Source organism: Balaenoptera ricei, chromosome 6 (assembly GCF_028023285.1).
Source record: "Balaenoptera ricei isolate mBalRic1 chromosome 6, mBalRic1.hap2, whole genome shotgun sequence".
NCBI lineage: Eukaryota > Metazoa > Chordata > Mammalia > Artiodactyla > Balaenopteridae > Balaenoptera > Balaenoptera ricei.
This window is the reverse complement of record NC_082644.1, coordinates 42,236,738-42,254,595: the sequence shown is the minus strand read 5'-3', so window position 1 is coordinate 42,254,595 and position 17,858 is coordinate 42,236,738. Positions and strand designations below refer to the sequence as shown.

The window sequence follows — 17,858 nt, the reverse complement described above, 5'->3', positions numbered from 1 at the left end:
GTGGTGTGGCCAAAAAAGAAAAAGAAAAAGAAAACTGTCCAGTAGTTCCTTTAAAGGTTAAACATAGAATTACCATGTGATCCAGCAATTCAACTCCTTGGCATATACCCAAGAGAAATGAAAATATATGTCCATACAGAACTTGTGAATATATGTTCATAGCAGCATTTTTCGTAATAGTCAAAATGTGTGAGCAATACAGATTTCTATTAAATGATGAATGGAATAAATGTGATATGTCCATAAAAAGGAATATTATACAGCCATGAAAAGGAATGAAGGATTGATACATGCTATGAATGTGAATGAACCTCCAAAACATTATACTAAGTGAAAGAAGTGAGTCTCAAAGGACCACATATTGTGTAGTTCCTCTGTTTTTATGACTGCCTCTAGTCTTCAGGGATCCTGAGCTGCTGTGTATTGGTTTTATAGTTTTATTTTATTAGATTTTACTTTGGTGTGATGCTATTGATCTGTGCTTGCACTTACAATAAGAAATAACCCTATGAAATGTTTTGTGCTGTGCACTATAAGGATTTTATGTAGGGAATTGTGCCATATACCATTCAGTATTCTGTTTATGGATCCTCTTGGAAGAAAGTCTTGTCTGGTCTTAGTTCCAAGAAGTTGTGTTTCCTCAAAGACTATATCTTAGGAAGCTGGTATAACTGACCTAATGTTCGTCTTTATAGTGTGTACTTTTTAGCTGTGATTCATTCTCTATCCTTACCATTGTTTTTCTTTTTCTTTTCACATCTTTTAATTTACGTTCTCTAGATATATCTCATGTATCCTTATATGCTGCCTCAAATCCATTTTGAGATAAGGCAGGAGTTAAGTATATATTGGCAGTTTGGTTTTAGCAGTGTAGATTGTAGTGTGGGAGAGTCCCTTTGATTTGGACCATTTTTAGCTCTTGATACATATTGGGCTGAATCACACTTTTTTGTCAGATTTGTATGGATCCCAGTCTCTTCCTTTCTGTTTTTGTGTACGTAGCTGATTTTTCAGACCCAGTTGAAGACTTTTTGTTTGTCCATATTAAATATCTAGCAAAGCATTTTGGCCATCAGTGTAGTTTATTTATCTTCTTGAATTGTAATTCTCCTAAGATCACTTTCAGCCTTTTCTGGAGATTTAATAAGCATTCCTTCCGGGTCTTCATTCACGTGTTGGTAAAAATGCTGAACAGGTTCAGGCTGGCAACAGAGACCTTTCTGCAGACTGTCTTTTGTTCCTTAATACTCTTTAACCAGCAGTGACTCCACCCAACTCTTCTGTCATCAGCTCATATTTCTGTCTCTTGTGCCTAAGCATAGTAGAGTTTTTAGTGTTGTACTCAGATTATTTCCTGATTGATCAGGGGCTCTACTTTTGTTTTTATTGTCACAATTTTCTTTTCTTTTCTTTCTTTTTTTTTTTGAGATCTACATGCTTAAATTTTTTTAATTAAAGTATAGTTGATTTACAATGTTGTGTTAATTTCTGCTGTACAGCAAAGTAACTCAGTTTTACATAATATATACATTCTTTTTCATATTTTCCATTATGGTTTATCCCAGGACATTGAATACAGTTCCCTGTGCTATATAGTAGGACCTTTTGTCCATCCATTCTATATGTAATAGTTTGCATCTACTAACCCCAAACTCCCAGTCCATCCCTCCCCCACCCCCCCTTTCTTGGCAACCACAAGTCTGTTCTCTATGTCTGTGAGTCTGTTTCTGTTTTATAGATAAGTTCACTTGTGTCATATTTTATTTATTTTATTTTAATTTAATTTAATTTAATTTTATTTTATTTTTGGCGGCATTGGGTCTTCATTGCTACATGCGGGCTTTCTCTAGTTGCGGCGAGTGGGGGCTACTCTTCGTTGCGGCGCTCGGGCTCTAGGCACGGGGGCTACAGTAGTTGTGGCTCGCAGGCTCTAGAGTGCAGGCTCAGTAGTTGTGGCACACAGGCTTAGTTGCTCCGTGGCATGTGGGATCTTCCCGGACAAGGGCTTGAACCCGTTTCTCCTGCATTGGCAGGTGGATTCTTAACCACTGCGCCACCAGGGAAGCCCTGTGTCACATTTTAGATTCCACATATAAGTGATATCATATGGTATTTGTCTTTCTGTTTCTGATTTCACTTAGTATGATAATCTCTAGCTGCATCCACGTTGCTGCAAATGACATTATTTTGTTCTTTTTTATGGCTGAGTAGTATTCCATTGTATATATGTGCCACATCTTTATCCATTCATCTGTGGATGGACATTTAGTTTGTTTCCATGTCTTAGCTATTTTGAATAGTGCTTCTGTGAACATAGGGGGGCGTGTATCTTTTTGAATTATAGTTTTGTCCAGATATTTGCCCAGGAATGGGATTGCTGGATCATATGGTAATTCTATTTTTAGGTTTCTGAGGAACCTCCATACTGTTTTCGGTAGTGGCTGTACCAATTTACATTCCCACCAACAGTATAAGAGAGTTCCCTTTTCTCCACACCCTCTCCAGCATTTGTTACTTGCAGACTTTTTGCCTCGAGGTATTTTTTAGTTTGCTGTTTTTTAGTTTGCTTTTTGATTTCCTCGTTGACCCATTGGTTTTTTAGTAGCATGTTGTTTAGTCTTCATGTAATCGTTTTTTTTCTCATTTGTTTTCCCTTGGTTGATTTCTAGTTTCATGCCATTGTGGTCAGAGAAGATGCTTGAAATAGTTTCTATACTCTTAAATTTGTTGAGGTTTGTTTTGTGCCTTAGTATGTGGTCAATCCTAGAGAATGTTCCATGTGTACTTGAAAAGAATGTTATTGTCACAGTTTTCTGACCCTTGATTCTTTGGTTCACAGCTCTCTTATGTCTCTGAAAAAAAGCCTCTGTTCTATTTGAGCAGAAACTTAGCAAAGAAAAGCCTGCTTGCAGAAGCTCTCAGTTGCTAGGGTTTGTTTACCAATTTGTTGATTCCACCAATTATCTAAGTTGATGAAAATTAGTCTTTACCAGACTTTGTTACATGCTAGTCAGAAACTTTTTTTTTTTTTTTAGTTTGCTTTAGAAACTAACTCCTTAAATATAACACATACTTATTGCTGATCTCAAGAAATAAAGTAACCCATTATTTCTTCAACCCATAGAAAAATCTATAGATATTAGACTGGGTTCTCTATGCAGTAAATAAAAGTCTCAAGTTATTTGAAACACTTTTTTTACTCATTGTCAGTACTCAAACATGATTACTTCAAATTTAACAATAGTAGAATACAAATTAATAAGGATTTTATATTGTGCCTATTTTTAAATTTCTTTTTAGCATCAGAGACTTTTTGCAAGCATTTTATGTGAACCCCAGGATATGAAGTATTAAATCTATGCTGCTTGGTTGAAGTGAGGATGGAATCCAGTTATCAACTCCTCCGTAACTACCACCAGTTTAACTTCCATCTCCTGCAACATCTCCGCAGGACCCCAGAAAGCCTCACAATCCATGGTTTTCAACCATGGCCTTATGGACCAGAGAGTAGTCTTTTACTTTAAAGGATTGCTTCACTTTAATGTTCATGTTGAGGTGTGCTGCAGGGGCACCATGAGATATGGACAGAGTCTAATTAAGGCCTTTTTAATTCTTTTCCTGTGGTGAAGCTCTTAAGTGGGGCTTAGAGCTGCTGTATAAGCCACATTTATTTCTGCATCAGGTCTAATCAACACTAGTGAATAGCATTTTGTGTTTTCTTATAGATGGTTTAGAATATTTTAAGCACCTGTACAGATTACTAATCTTTTGTTTCTGAAATTATGTCTTCAAGTATGCTACTGTGGCAGCACCTCCCGAGACGTGTTATGTGGAACAGACATAGGAAAGTCTGATGGATTTGGGGACTTTGGCTGCTTAAAGATATGTGGCAAGTAAGGTTTGATGTTTTTCTCAGTTAGAATAAAGCTGTATTTTATGCAACAATTATGTAATAGTCTGTTGTTTTTCTTAACAGGGACTTGAAATGTGGGAACCACACGTGTTCACAGGTGTGCCACCCTCAGCCCTGCCAGCCATGCCCACGTCTCCCCCAGCTGGTGCGCTGTTGCCCTTGTGGGCAAACCCCTCTCAGCCAATTGCTAGAACTTGGAAGTAGCGGTCGGAAAACATGCATGGATCCTGTCCCTTCATGTGGAAAAGTGTGCGGCAAGCCTCTGCCTTGTGGTTCATTAGGTAATTAGTAGGCATAAAGTTGTCTTTAAAAATATGAATGTAAATATTTGGCAGCAATGGCTACTTAAACAAAATAGTACATAATTCCAGTTACAATATCAGAGGTTTTTCTAAATATTATGATCAAGTTTGTGTGGGTACTTTTTCTTTCCTCCTCTGAAAACTCACATTTGCCCAAACGATCTCTCTTTCTAATTCGGGTATTTTATTGCTGACTCAGGACAGTTGTGGTTAGATACTATTTTGTAGGGGAGTGGGCATTGGGGTGTTTATGATTTCTCTTAGCAGCCTACACTAGTATGAATGCCAGGTATCGTTTTACTAATTTAGGGTTCAACAAGTGTTTAGAAGCATTTTCATATAATAGAAACATCTTAAAATAACTGGGTGAGGTGTTTAAGAACTGAAATTTTAAGTACACTTAAACTTCATTCATTTGAACCACTCAAGAAATGTCTTTCTCTACAGCTGGGTTTCCCATATAGCTGAGGATAACACCTCCTGAGCATCATTTTGGAGGGACATTTTTCTAAAATTCACATTCCCTTCTTTCTTTAAACAGAGGATACTGAAGATAATTTCTTTCCCCTTATTTGACCCAGAGTCATCATTTCCCTGAACCTCAGTTATTATGCTGAATACACTGATTCCCTCTGGGCTTGCTGAGGTTTCTCAGGCGATTTCCCCATAGCAGTGTACAGTTTGAATTGTTTTATTTATTTGTTAAAGCTTTTGGTTGTTTATTTTCTTATGAATGCTTTCAGTATGCCTATGTGCCTGCCTTTAGTGACTCTCCCTTTCTTCTGAGTTGTGGCTTCTGACTACTTGGATATAGAAACCAGAAAACGTTTGTTGGGATTAGCTATAAAGTAATAGTCTGAACTTCTGGCAGAGACTTTTTGAGGCAGTCCTTGGGATATGGATGTGTACAGTTTTGCAGTGACTTGGCAACTTCTCTCCTGAGTGAGTGTTCAAAGGCTGTGTGTTTAGAAAAATGAAATTGGGCAAGTGAGTCTGAATAAGAGATGTGTTCCTATAACTAACTGTGATAAAGATAAAATCTTTAGGTTTGGTTTGCATTTTTCCAAAAAGAGAGATTTCACATTTCTTCCAAGTACCAGTAGGAGCACCCTACCTAATTCCTTTTCTCAATCTGACTTTAAAATTATGTGTAGAGAAGAAATGCCCTCTTCTCATATTTTAATACATTTCAACCTCATCAGGAAAATCAGTTGTCTGTTGCTTCTCTGTGTCCACTGTGAAAATGTATCTTCAGATAAGCCCTGTGAAATGGAGATCAGATGACTTCCAAATCAAGAAGGGTGGTAAAGGTCTTCCCTTTTCAGAAAGCACATGGGTCAGTTTTGTAAGAATTTCATATATAATGACCAGAAATCCTACGCAGAGGCTAAGATAGCTTGTTGGCATTGACAGAAAGAGGAAATGTGGAATAGTTAATACAAAGGGACTTGAGCAAGAGAAGGACAGTAACTGTCAGTATGAACAGACCTGGGGGTGGGACAAGACCAGCTCAAGGGACTCAAGAGTAACTGCTATACCTCAGCAGAGTTTTAATCATGGAACACTTTTAAGGAACTAAGGTGAGTTGGATTGAGAATCTCAAAGAAAAGCCCATGGCTAGTGGTAACAGTGGCTCTCATGTTTATTCAGACCTGGCTTATCTATAGAAAGCTTGTTAGGTCTTAGTATCTCACCCAGTAGGAAATTTCTGTCCTAGACACATAGCTTTAGTACAAAAGACTAGGTGGAGTTCTGCTTTCCGGATGGTAGCATGAGGAGCAAAACAAGCAAAGCTGGGGAAAACTATAAAAAAGCAACCATTTAAAGTCTCTGGAAATTGTCCTGTGGGCATACATCAAATGAAGAAATTTTTATTGAAGAAAATCTACTAAAACTGAGTAAGAACAGCAAGAGTGTGTGTCATTTGAATCACAACCTACTTTCTCCTTCCCCACCCCTTCCCAGCTCAGCTCAACAAAAGCTCCACTCAGGATTGGTGTGCCCAAGAAATTGGGGCTTCATCTACCCTCAGCTCCCAGTCAAGGGTTACTTGCTAGGAGTGGACCACCAGCTTTTCTCACCCCCCCTCCCCCCAACCCCGCCAACTCCAAGTTGAAAAGGCTAAATTTCTGGTAAGCAGAGCTGACAGGCTGGGGACTCCCTTCCTCCGCACAGCCCACCCATAGATTGGAGGCTCTACTCTAGTCACAACAGGCAGGAGTACTGGGGCATCAGTCACCCTCACCCCAGCTCACTTGTAGGAGAGAGGTTTCACAGTGAGAGAAGAAAGCTAAGAAAACTAGAGGCTGCTATCTCACCCAGCACCCATAGTAGTGACTGAGTGACGGGGTGGGGGGGGGAGAAGCAGTCCATAAGGAAAGAGTTCCAAAATATTCCCCAAAGGAACTGACTTTAATTTGAAAGAGAGTGTGGGGAAGTTCAGGCCTAAGGGCCCTTTAGAAAACAATAGCTCCTCTTAATTAAGAGCAACAGCTAAACTATAGGCCAACTGGTTCACCAGAGAGACCCAGGGAAGGAGATAACTAAGAGGAACCATCCGGGGGTCAGAACAAACCTCACAGATTTGCCTCAAAGACTACCTCTGCCCAAATTTTATTGGATCAGACTGCTGAGCAGTTTATGCCCCAGGACATTGTTGAAAATAATAGAGCAATCAGCCAGCAATTAGTGGAGCCTCAGGACTGAGTGTAATACCAAATGAGGCAGACAGCTTAACAGAGAGATCAGGAAAAGAGACAGTCAAAGAGAGCCCTGCTAAAACCATTGTCATCCCAGGGTGACCATGCACATGCCCCAAGGCTGTGCCATCTAAAGAACAACACCAGTGGCTTCATACTATAATAGAAATAGACTTCACTAAAATAGCTTAGCCAAGTCACAAAACAAATAAACAAGTAGACAACAACAACAAAAAACAAGCTGTGGAAAGAGGAAGCAGTATCCAGAGTTGCTGCAAACAATGTATTACCAAAAATGTTCAGTTTCCAACAAAAAACTACAAAGTATGCAAACAAATAAAAACCCCACAGGTAACAGAAACTTTCTGTTTCAGTTTTCTGTGAGAGTGACCAATGTCAAATTTAACAGAGACTTCAAGGTAGCCGTTATGAATATATTCAAAGAACTAAAGGAAACCATGCCTGAAGAGGTAAAGGAAGGAAGGTGTAAAGGCAGTGTTTCATCAAATAGAGAATATCAGTAAAGAGAGAGAAATTTTAAAAAAGAACCAAATGGAAAATCTGGAGTTTTCCAGTAATTAAAATTTTAAGTTCATTAAAGGGACTCAACAGTAAGTTTGAGCTGGCAGAAGAAAGGATCAATAAATGTGAAGATAGATCTATAGAGATTATATAATTCAAAGAACATAGTGAAAATGAAGTGAATAAAAGTGAACAGCACCTCAAGAGAAATGTGGGACACCTTTAAGCACACAAACGTGTAATGGGAACACCAGGAGAGGAGAAAGGAGCAGACAAATATTCAAAGAAATAATGGTGGGAAGCTTCAGATTTATTGAAAGACATTAATCTACACATCCAAGAAACTCAGCAAATTCCAGTAGGATAAATTCAAAGAGATCCACGCCTAGGCACATAGTAAAAATGCTGAAAGCCAAAGACAAGGAGAAAATCTTGAAAGCAGCAAGAGAAAAATGATACATTACATACTAGGGAACCACTGTAAGATTCACAGCTGACTCCTCATCAGAAACAGTGGAGAACACTGCATCGCAACAGGAAGGCAGTGGGATGACCTATTCAAAGTGCTGAAAGAAAAAAATTACCAACCAAGAATCTTATATCCAGGAAAAGTCTTTCAAAAAAGAGAAAAACAGAGTTCTCTGCTAGCAGATGTACTTTACAGTAAATACTAAAGGGAGGTCTTCAGGCTGATACCAAGTAAACCCACATGTAAATTTAAATCCACAAGAAAAAGCAAAGAGTAAAGGTAATTACATAATTATAAAAGAAAGTATAAGTGCATATTTCTTCTTCTTGCAACTGATTTAAAAAGTGATTGTATAAAATATGCATATAATTGTATTGTTAGGCCTACAGTATATAGAAATGTATCTGACAGTAACAGCACAAAGGAAGTGGGTGGGATCAAAGTTGTACTGGAGTAAGGAAATGATACCAGATGGTAACTCAGATCTGTAGCAACAAATGAAGAAAACCAGTAATGGTAAATAAGATAAACATAACAAGTTATAAATGCATACTTGCTCTCCTTTCTTTTGTCAACTTCTTTAATAGGCATAACATAAAGCAATAATTTTAACATTGTACTGTTGAATTTGTAACACATATAAATGTAATATGTATAACAATAAAAGCACAAAAGAGAAGAGAAAATAGAGCTATATGGGTGTAAGGCTTCTGTATCTCACTGGAATTAGGTTGGTACAAATCTGAAGTAGATTCTAATAAGATGCATATGATAAGCCCTAGAGCAGCCATTAGGAAGATAACTCAAAACATAATGGAACATGCTATTACCAGGAAAAAATGTTAACACTGGAAAATATTCACTTAATGCAAAAGAAAGCAATGAAGGAGAATTAAGTTAACAAAAAAGACATGAGATGTAAAGAAAACTAAAAGTAAAATGGCAGACATAAATCCAACTATATCAATACTAACATTACCGTCAGTGAATTAAACAAAAACCAGAGATTGTCAAAATGAATTTTTTAAAAAGATCCAACTATATGCCATCTTTGGGAAACAGACTTTAGAGTCAAAGGTACAGTTAGGCTGAAAGTAAAAGGATGGAAAAAATACATCATGTAAACAGCAGCCATTGAGAAAGACTATGGATGATCCCTGATGGGGTCCTTGAAACAGGACTTGTCCTAAAATCTGGCTTAGCAGAATGACTAGCAGGCCACCTATCACCAAACGTTCATAGAGCTTAGTGAGATTATGGATGATGGTTTCTGATTACTTACGATCCCCAGGTGATTTTCGGAGTCAAGAGTACTTCAGCAAGTCACCCATGGCTACAATTTTAAGGAGATCCGAGTCTAACCTGGAGACTTGAGGTCTAAATAAAGAGTCAGAAGATCTGTTCCTTGACTTAGGCAGAGCATCTTGTGCTCCAGAGCATCTTGCTGTGACTAATGCTGGGGCCTGTCCTTGCTGGAAAAGGCTCAGCCTGCCAGGTGAAGGGAAGATAGGGGAAGAGGCATTGATAGCATCCTTCTTCCCTCAACTCTGGTGATGGAGTTGCAGGGAACAGAGGTGGAAGACCGTTGTGGCTAGTTAATTTGGGAGTCTGAAAATGAGTAGTTGCAATTTTCATTCCCAGCTCTTTTCATTTTTATTAAAGATTTCATTCATACTTGTGAAAAGCGCTGCCATGAAGGAGACTGTGGACCATGCTCTCGCACATCAGTTATTTCCTGCAGATGCTCTTTCAGAACAAAGGTAAATCCTACAGAATGCTAGAGTTGTTGCCACCAATGCCTTTTACTTGTTTGTTTGTTTGTTTACTTATGGCTGCATTGGGTCTTCTTTGCTGTGTGCGGGGTTTCTCTAGTTGCGGTGAGCGGGGGCTACTCTTCACTGCGGTGCACGGGCTTCTCGTTGCAGTGGCTTCTCTTGTTGCAGAGCATGGGCTCTAGGCACGTAGGCTTCAGTAGTTGTGGCGAGCAGGCTCAGTAGTTGTGGCGAGCGGGCTCTAGAGCTCAGGCTCAGTAGTTGCGGCACATGGGCTTAGTTGCTCCACGGCATGCAGGATCTTCCCTGACCAGGGCTCGAACCTGTGTCCCCTGTATTGGCAGGTGGATTCTTAACCACTGCGCCACTGGGGAAGCACCCAATGCCTTTTAAATTGGTGATTGTGGGAGGGAAGGAATCAAAATAACCTCAGGCTTATTTCTGTTAATACTGTGTATGATTCATCCAATCCAGCCAATGTATACCGATATCTACTATGGACCAGTTGTAGGATAGGTATGAAGGGGTATGGCACGCAAGGCTCAGAGGCCAATAATAGGCTTAGGGCACATATACAAGTAGCTTGCCAAATACAAGTGTGATAATGCTAGATGCCAGAAGAGAAGAACAATAGCACCGTTGCAAGCAGTTAGCTCACTAAGTTAGAGGGAACACAGTCCACAAGGTCGCCCTCACTTCTGACACCCACTGCAGGAGTTCAGACAATTGCTGAATTAGAACAGTCCACATGACCGCCCTCACCTCTGATACCAACTGCAATCCAGTGGTCCCCAAGGCTACCCTCAAGATTTGATTATTCGCTAGAAGAACTCACAGAACTCATTGAAAACTGTTATACTCTTGATTACAATTTACTACAGGGAAAGGATACAGATTAAAATCAACCAAAGGAAGAAGCATGTAGGGCAGAATGCAAGAAAGTACCAAATACGAAGCTTCCAGTTGTCCTCTCCCCATGGAGTTGGAACAGCGTTACTTTCTCAGCACCAGTGTGTGATTGTATGCGTGGAGTATTGCCAACCAAGGAAGCTCACCCACTGGAGAGTGGGTGGTCAGTTTTTATTGGGGCTGCATCATGTAGGCATGGTTGACTGCCCATGTAGCTGATCTCAGCCTCCAGTCCCTCCAAAGTCTACTAACACTGTGTGACCCAAAGCCCATGCCCTAAATCACATCATTGGTCTTTCGGTGTGGCCAGCCTGCACCCTAAATCATGTTAGACTCTCTGGTGACCCAAGGCTCCAGGGAAACAATGACACTCCCATTAGGCATGATATTCCAAGATTATCTCCCAGAAGCCAATGGCAAAGGCCAGACCTCTCTTCAGATAATGTTAATTTTTCACTATACAACTGTTTTGTCAACCTCTGCTTTCTGCCTGGGACAAACTTCATTGGACTATGTATTATAAAAAGTCATCTTACCATTTTGGAATTAGTGCCCATTTCTATGTCTGTAACCAGAAGAGGCAAGAAGCTTTCCTCTGAAGTCTGTAGGTAATCCAACTTGGGGAACATACTGAATGTTGATCTGTCCTGCTCTCTGATGTACTTCTGGTCATTTCAGTGCATATCGGCACCTGTCCCAGCAGAACACAGGCCTGGGTAGAGACAGAATTCTGAGTAGTTGATTCTATTTGTTAAATACAGCCCAAGGTCTGGGTAGCAGCTGACTTGCAAATGATTCTGAGGATATTGTCCATAAATTGGGAGCTAGCTTAATAAGTAAGCTTCAGAATTAAAGAAAAAATTGTCAAAGTAGTGCAATTTACATGTGACAAAAGTTGTATGAGGATGTGTGGGGTTTTTTTCTGAATGAAATCACAGAATACATAGGACAGTAAAGGTATTTTGAATGTCAGGTACAGGACCATTTTATGCTTTGTAAATACCAGCTTGAAGACTGTGAGATACTCTGATTTAGTAATCATAAATTTAGTAATGCCTGGAGGTGCTCTTTGTGACCAAGAATTACAAACAGGGTTGGGATACACAACTGTCAGTTTGCTTCTTTCTCCCCAACAATCCCTTTCTCTGTCTCTGTGCTTTTTTGCTTCTCATTCACTCTCCGTCCTCACTCCCCCTAATAGTGGATCCCATGGCAGTGAGTGTATTCTTGAAAAGCTATTTGTAAATTGAATTTTTTTTGCAAATAAAATCTTATTCTAAAATTGCTGGAGGAGCTCACTATCAATATGAATTCTGTTAAACAATTTGACAAAGTGAAAGATCTCTTTGAAACACTGATAATTACCTCATTTTTCAGCCAGATTTTTCCTGAAATATCTTTTGTAATGGAATGGGCTTTTCCATGGAAGTGAGTTTTCTAGATAAATAGAAACTTATTTCTTAAAGCTTCAGAAGTTCTTCTCTTTTAATCACTTTGGTAGGAGTCTGAGAAATGTTTGCTGTATCTTACTACCTATTAACAAAGAACCCTGTATTTAAGTTTTTATTGGTAATTCATATTTAGTATAGGGATTTATGGGAGTTCCGTCTTTCCCTGCAGGTGTACATACCACTCCAGCATGTCATTTCTTTTTCTTTTTTTTCCTCAACTCCAAACAGCCTCATGTTGTGGGGTGGCTGGCGCCTGTCAGGGAGAGTCCCTTCCAGTCCCCTGGAATGAATGCGCTCCGGCAGCTAGCTGCTGGACACTCAGGGAAGGGGCTGCCTCTGGCCAGGGTCGACCCGGCACGAGCACAGACCCCTGGGCTGGCTTTGCCAAAATTGTTACCGAACACAAGTTCACGCGCCTGACGCACAGTGAGGCCAAACGAATACAACTTCAGGGTTTGGAGCAGAGAAAGGTTTATCGTAGGGCCAAGCAAGGAGAATGGTGGCTTGTGCTCAAAACCCCCGAACTCCCAGCATTTCCTGTGTACAATCCAGTGTTTGTATTAACTGGAGCACTCACTCAAGCAATTTCATGAGTCGCTTTTGCTTTGTATCTCTAGAGAGCATATGGGGAATTTTTTCATGTCGTAGAACCGAGCCAACTCATTGATTTACCGAAAACATTTTTCTAGCCAAGAAGCTTCAATTTCTCAGACATCTTCCCGTCTGTTATCAACTCCAGCAGCTGCCCCCCTTTTTCAGGGTCATTTTCACTGAGAAGAAATGTTTTCATCATTTTGCTTATTTCTGAGTACATAGCAACCTGTCCGTGACATCAAAGCCAAGTTCAGATGCAGAGGCTGGGCAGCCATCCAGGCTCACTCTCTCCCAAGTGACTGGCCCTTCACACAGCAGCCTCCCCACACATGTTACTCAGGAACATGTATCAGCAGAATTACATGTGATAGACCTTTGAGGCCATTCACACATGATTGAAACCAGGGTAGCAAAACTTTGAATGGCAAAGGACTTCTGTATGCCACTCTGCCACAGTTCAGCTGCATTGCCAGGGATACTCTTGAGTATGTAGAGCTGTTTGTCCCTGCATCAGATGGTACTGATTGTTACATATTTTCAATTCTTATATCTGCTTTTTATGGCTTTTTCTGTCTGTACCCTTGCCAGACAGTTATTTCTCTTTGCTTTGCATACCTTTAGCAGTCAGTCCTTCTTTCATTCAGGTTTTATAATGCGTAATCTGCTGTGAGTTTAGAGGTCAGACCACAAAGAATGTTGTATTTGCATGAAAAGTCATTAGACCTGGGGCCCTGTTGGGAGTAAAGCTTACAGGGACTGGGCAAACGTAGCTCCCGATAGGTGAAGTTGGTGAATAAGCGACTGCCAGAGAAGTACTGGGTATTTGGGATATGCATGTTACATTTAGCATTATGCTGCAGTTGTGTTGTTTCATTTATTCCTAAAGTAGTTACTATTCCCTTTTCTTTCTCCATAGGAGCTTCCATGTACCAGTCTCAAAAGCGAAGGTATGACTGGGAAGGGGCATGAGGTAACTTTCTGGGGTGAAGGTAATTTTTTACATCTTGACAGGGGGATGGGTTATATGTCAGAATTCAGTGAAGGTACTTTGTGCATTTAACTGTATGTAACTTTTACCTCAAAAGAAAAAGAAAGAACCATAAATTGAATTCTAGTTAATGAAATGCTGTAAAATACAGGGGAAGTGTATTCATGTATGCAGCTTACTTTGAAAAGCATCCAAAATTAAGATAAACTGATAGTTGGATGGAAGAATAGAGAGTTATGAGTAAAAGCAACTACTGGTAGAGTCTAGGTAGTGGGCATATATAGGTGTTCACTATAAACTTGTTTCAACTTTTTTATATGTTTGAAATTTTTCATAATAAAATGTTGGTATGGGAAGGGAAGGAAAATAATATCTAATGAAGCAAACTTTGTAAAAACTGACTCTGATGCTTGATCCCCTTATGGCTTGATAGGACTGTTGGATACCTAGAACAGGGGGACTCAGCCAGCAGCCTTCTTAACGTTTAGGCCTAGAATATTGTTTCTTCCTTTGTCCTTGATCCTGATACTCCACTTTATTATGGTTCTGTCCTTGTTTTACCAACCGTCACATAGTCTTTGTTTAAACCACCTTAAAACTGTTTTGGAAAAGTGATAGAAGATAAACTTATACAAAATAAAAGCTCTTATTCTGGTCAGAAAGAAAGCTGTATTGGTTAAGGTGCTTCTGGCTACAGGTATCAAAAAACCCAAGGAAAAATGACTTTAGCTCTAAGGAGGTTTACTGTCTCTCGTAACAGGAAATCTGGAGGCAGAACAAGTCCAGGGTTGGTTAATTACAAACCCAGTGATTCTAGGACTCCAGTCCAGCTTCCTGTGATTTTCTTGGTTTTCCCCTCATGGGTATTAGTTAGCTACAGCAATTTCATGCATTGAGTCATCTCCCAGCAACATCTAAAGAAAAGAAGGAGCGATTCTTCTCCTCCTTCTTGAGAACAAGGAAGACAGTTCTGAAAGACCCTCAGTATGCTTTTTATCACATGTTCCTGCCCAAACCCTTCACTAACAAGGGAAATGGAATTACCATGACAGGCTACACTATTCAGCATTCACTCCTGTAATGGAGGAACACATGGGTGCCCAGTTTCTGAACAAAATTAAGGCTCTGTTAGCCTGAGGAAGGTGGAGAATGGCTGAGTATCTGCCTCAAATATCTGAATATTTGACATAACCAGAAATATCTTCCTCAAAACCACAGTCAAAATTTTGGTAATTAAAAAATATAATTTGGAAAACTTACTATATTAGTACATAATTTTTAATAATTAAAAAATTGATAAAATAATATAACGTAAAAAGTAGAAATACACCCTCACCCCATTTTCCCCTCCTAGTTCCATTCCCCTGATAAAACCACATCATTAGTTTGTTGGGTATGGGTCCAGATCTTTTTCTATATTCATACAGGTGTATACATGTGCTAGTATGGTTTTGTTTTTCCGCTAAACTTAGGTTCTTACTAAACATACTTTCTGGAACTTGTTTTTTTCCCCTCAGTAATATATCAAAGACATTTTTCCATGTCAGTGTGTATAGCTCTCCCTCTTGAGAACATTCTTTATGTGGATATGCCATAGTATAGTTCACCATTGCTCTTTTGTTGGTCGTTTAGGTTGTCTCCAATTTTTCCCCATTACAGATAACGCTGTAACCATCTTGTTAATTTTTTAGCTTACGATGAAAATTTTCAATCATATGTGAAAGTAGAGAGACTAGTATAGTGAATCTCTGTGTACCTATCACCAGTCATCAACAGTTATCAGCATTTTGCCCATCTTCTTTCTTCATCCATCCCTCTTTTTCCTATTTTTAATTTTCACTGAAGTACTTTGAAAACAAATCCCAAACGTTATTTCACCAGTAAATAGTTCAGCGCCTTCAGCACCTTTATTGAGATAATATTCACAGAACATACAATGAAACATTTTTTTGTTTTGTTTTGTTTTTTCTTTTTTTTAATAAATTTATTTACTTTTTGGCTGCGTTGTGTCTTTGTTGCTGTGCGCGGGCTTTCTCTAGTTGCGGCGAGTGGGGGCTACTCTTTGTTGCGGTGTGCGGGCTTCTCACTGTGGTGGCCTCTCTTTGTTGCAGAGCACAGGCTCTAGGCACACAGGCTGCAGTAGTTGTGGCATGCAGGCTCAGTAGTTGTGGCTCGCGGGCTCCAGAGCACAGGCTCAGTAGTTCTGGCGCACAGGCTTAGTTGCTCAGTGGCATGTGGGATCTTCCCAGACCAGAGCTCGAACCCGTGTCCCCTGCATTGGCAGGTGGATTCCCAACCACTGCACCACCAGGGAAGTCCCCAGTGAAACATTTTAAAGCGTACAATTCAGTGGCATTTAGTACCTTCACAGTGTTGTAAAACCATCACCTCTATCAATTGTAAAATGGGTTCATCATCCCAAAAGGAAACCCTTTGTTTACTAAGTTTTCACTCCCCACTCACCCTTCCCCACCAGCCCTGGCAACCACTAATCTGCTTCCTGTCTCTGTAGATTTAATTATTCTGAGTATTTCATATAAATGAAATCATATAATATGTAACCTTTTGTCTCTGGCTTCTTTCATTTAGCATGTTTTTAAGGTTCATCCACCTTGTAGCACGCATCAGTACTTCATTCCTCTTTATGACTGAATAATATTCTGTTGTATATATATACCACAGTTTGTTTATCCATTCATCTGTTGATGGACATTTATTTGGTTTGTCTCCTTCTTTTGACTATTGCAACCAGTGCTGCTATGAACATTTGTACACAAGCTTTTATCTGAGAACCTGTTGTAAATTCTTTTGGTTATGTACCTAGAAATGGAATTGCTGGATTATATGTTGGTTATAGGTAGAATTTTTTTTTTTAATTTTTATTTATTTATTTATTTATTTATGGCTGTGTTGGGTCTTCGTTTCTGTGCGAGGGCTTTCTCTAGTTGCGGCATGTGGGGGCCACTCTTCATCGCGGTGCACGGGCCTCTCACTATCGCGGCCTCTCTTGTTGCGGAGCACAGGCTCCAGACGCACAGGCTCAGTAATTGTGGCTCACGGGCCCAGCCGCTCTGCGGCATGTGGGATCTTCCCAGACCAGGGCTCGAACTCGTGTCCCCTGCATTGGCAGGCAGATTCTCAACCACTGCGCCACCAGGGAAGCCCTAGGTAGAAGTTTTTTAAAAGAACTGCCACATTGTTTTATACAGTAGCTACACTATTTTACAGTCCCACCAGTAATGTATGAGGGTTTCATTTTCTCCACATCCTCTCCAACACCTGTTATTTTCTGTTTTTTATTACTACTATTATTACTGTTATTGCCATCCTCAGTGGGTATGAAATGATAAATCATTGTGGTTTTGATTTGCATTCCCTAATAACTAATGATGTTGGGCATTTTTTCATGTACTTGGCCATTTGTATATCTTCTTTGGAAAAGTCTATTCCTTTACCATTTTTTAATTGGGTTGTCGTTTTGTTACTGAGTTGAAAGAGTTCTTTATAAATTTTGGATCCTAGACACTTATGAGATAACTGATCTGCAAATATTTTCTCCCATTATGTTGTTGCCTTTTCTTGATGGTGTCCTTTGATCCACAAAAGCTTTTAATTTTGATCAAATTTAATTTATTTTTCTTTTGTTGCTTGTGCTTTTGGTGTCCTAGCTACTTTTGAAAGTGTATCTGTAGGAAGCATTACTTAAAATGGAATTACCACTTAAATTTTTGATAGATACATATGTACTCCAAAAGTTTATTCTCCCATTCACTAAGTATGTGTGCCTTTTTCTCCACACCTTCACCTGTTCCATACATTAATCAGTCTTCCTATTTCCTTTTCTTCTTCCAGTGTTTTTTTTTTTTTTTTTTTTTTTTTTTGGTTGCGTTGGGTCTTTGTTGCTATGTGCGGGCCTTCTCTAGTTGAGGTGAGCTGGGGCTACTCTTCGTTGCAGTGCGCGGGCTTCTCATTGCGGTGGCTTCTCTTGTTGCGGAGCATGGGCTCTAGGCGCGTGGGCTTCAGTAGTTGTGGCACACAGGCTCAGTAGCTGTGGTGCACGGGGTTAGTCGCTCCGCAGCATGTGGGATCTTCCCGGACCAGAGCTCGAACCCGTGTCCCCTGCATTGGCATGCGGGTTCTTAACCCCTGCGCCACCAGGGAAACCCCCTCTTCTTCCAGTTTTATTGAGCTATAATTCACATATAGCACTATATAAGCTTAAAGTGTACAGCATAATAA

The 17,858-nt window shown here is 39.8% G+C and overlaps 1 protein-coding gene across 6 annotated transcripts in view; it reads left to right on the top strand.

Moving 5' to 3' along the window:
• Positions 1-17,858, top strand: part of NFX1 (nuclear transcription factor, X-box binding 1) — a 78,131-nt gene that overhangs the window by 33,998 nt on the left and 26,275 nt on the right. For all 6 annotated transcript variants that reach the window (XR_009503637.1, XR_009503638.1, XR_009503639.1 and 3 more), the window contains exons 8-11: positions 3,794-3,893; positions 3,977-4,194; positions 9,568-9,665; positions 13,548-13,578. Coding sequence is in view for 3 of the 6 variants with exons in the window: in XM_059924598.1 (XP_059780581.1) it covers positions 3,794-3,893; positions 3,977-4,194; positions 9,568-9,665; positions 13,548-13,578 (447 nt within the window). In the remaining 3 variants the exon portion in view is untranslated. The remainder of the gene's footprint in view (positions 1-3,793; positions 3,894-3,976; positions 4,195-9,567; positions 9,666-13,547; positions 13,579-17,858) is intronic.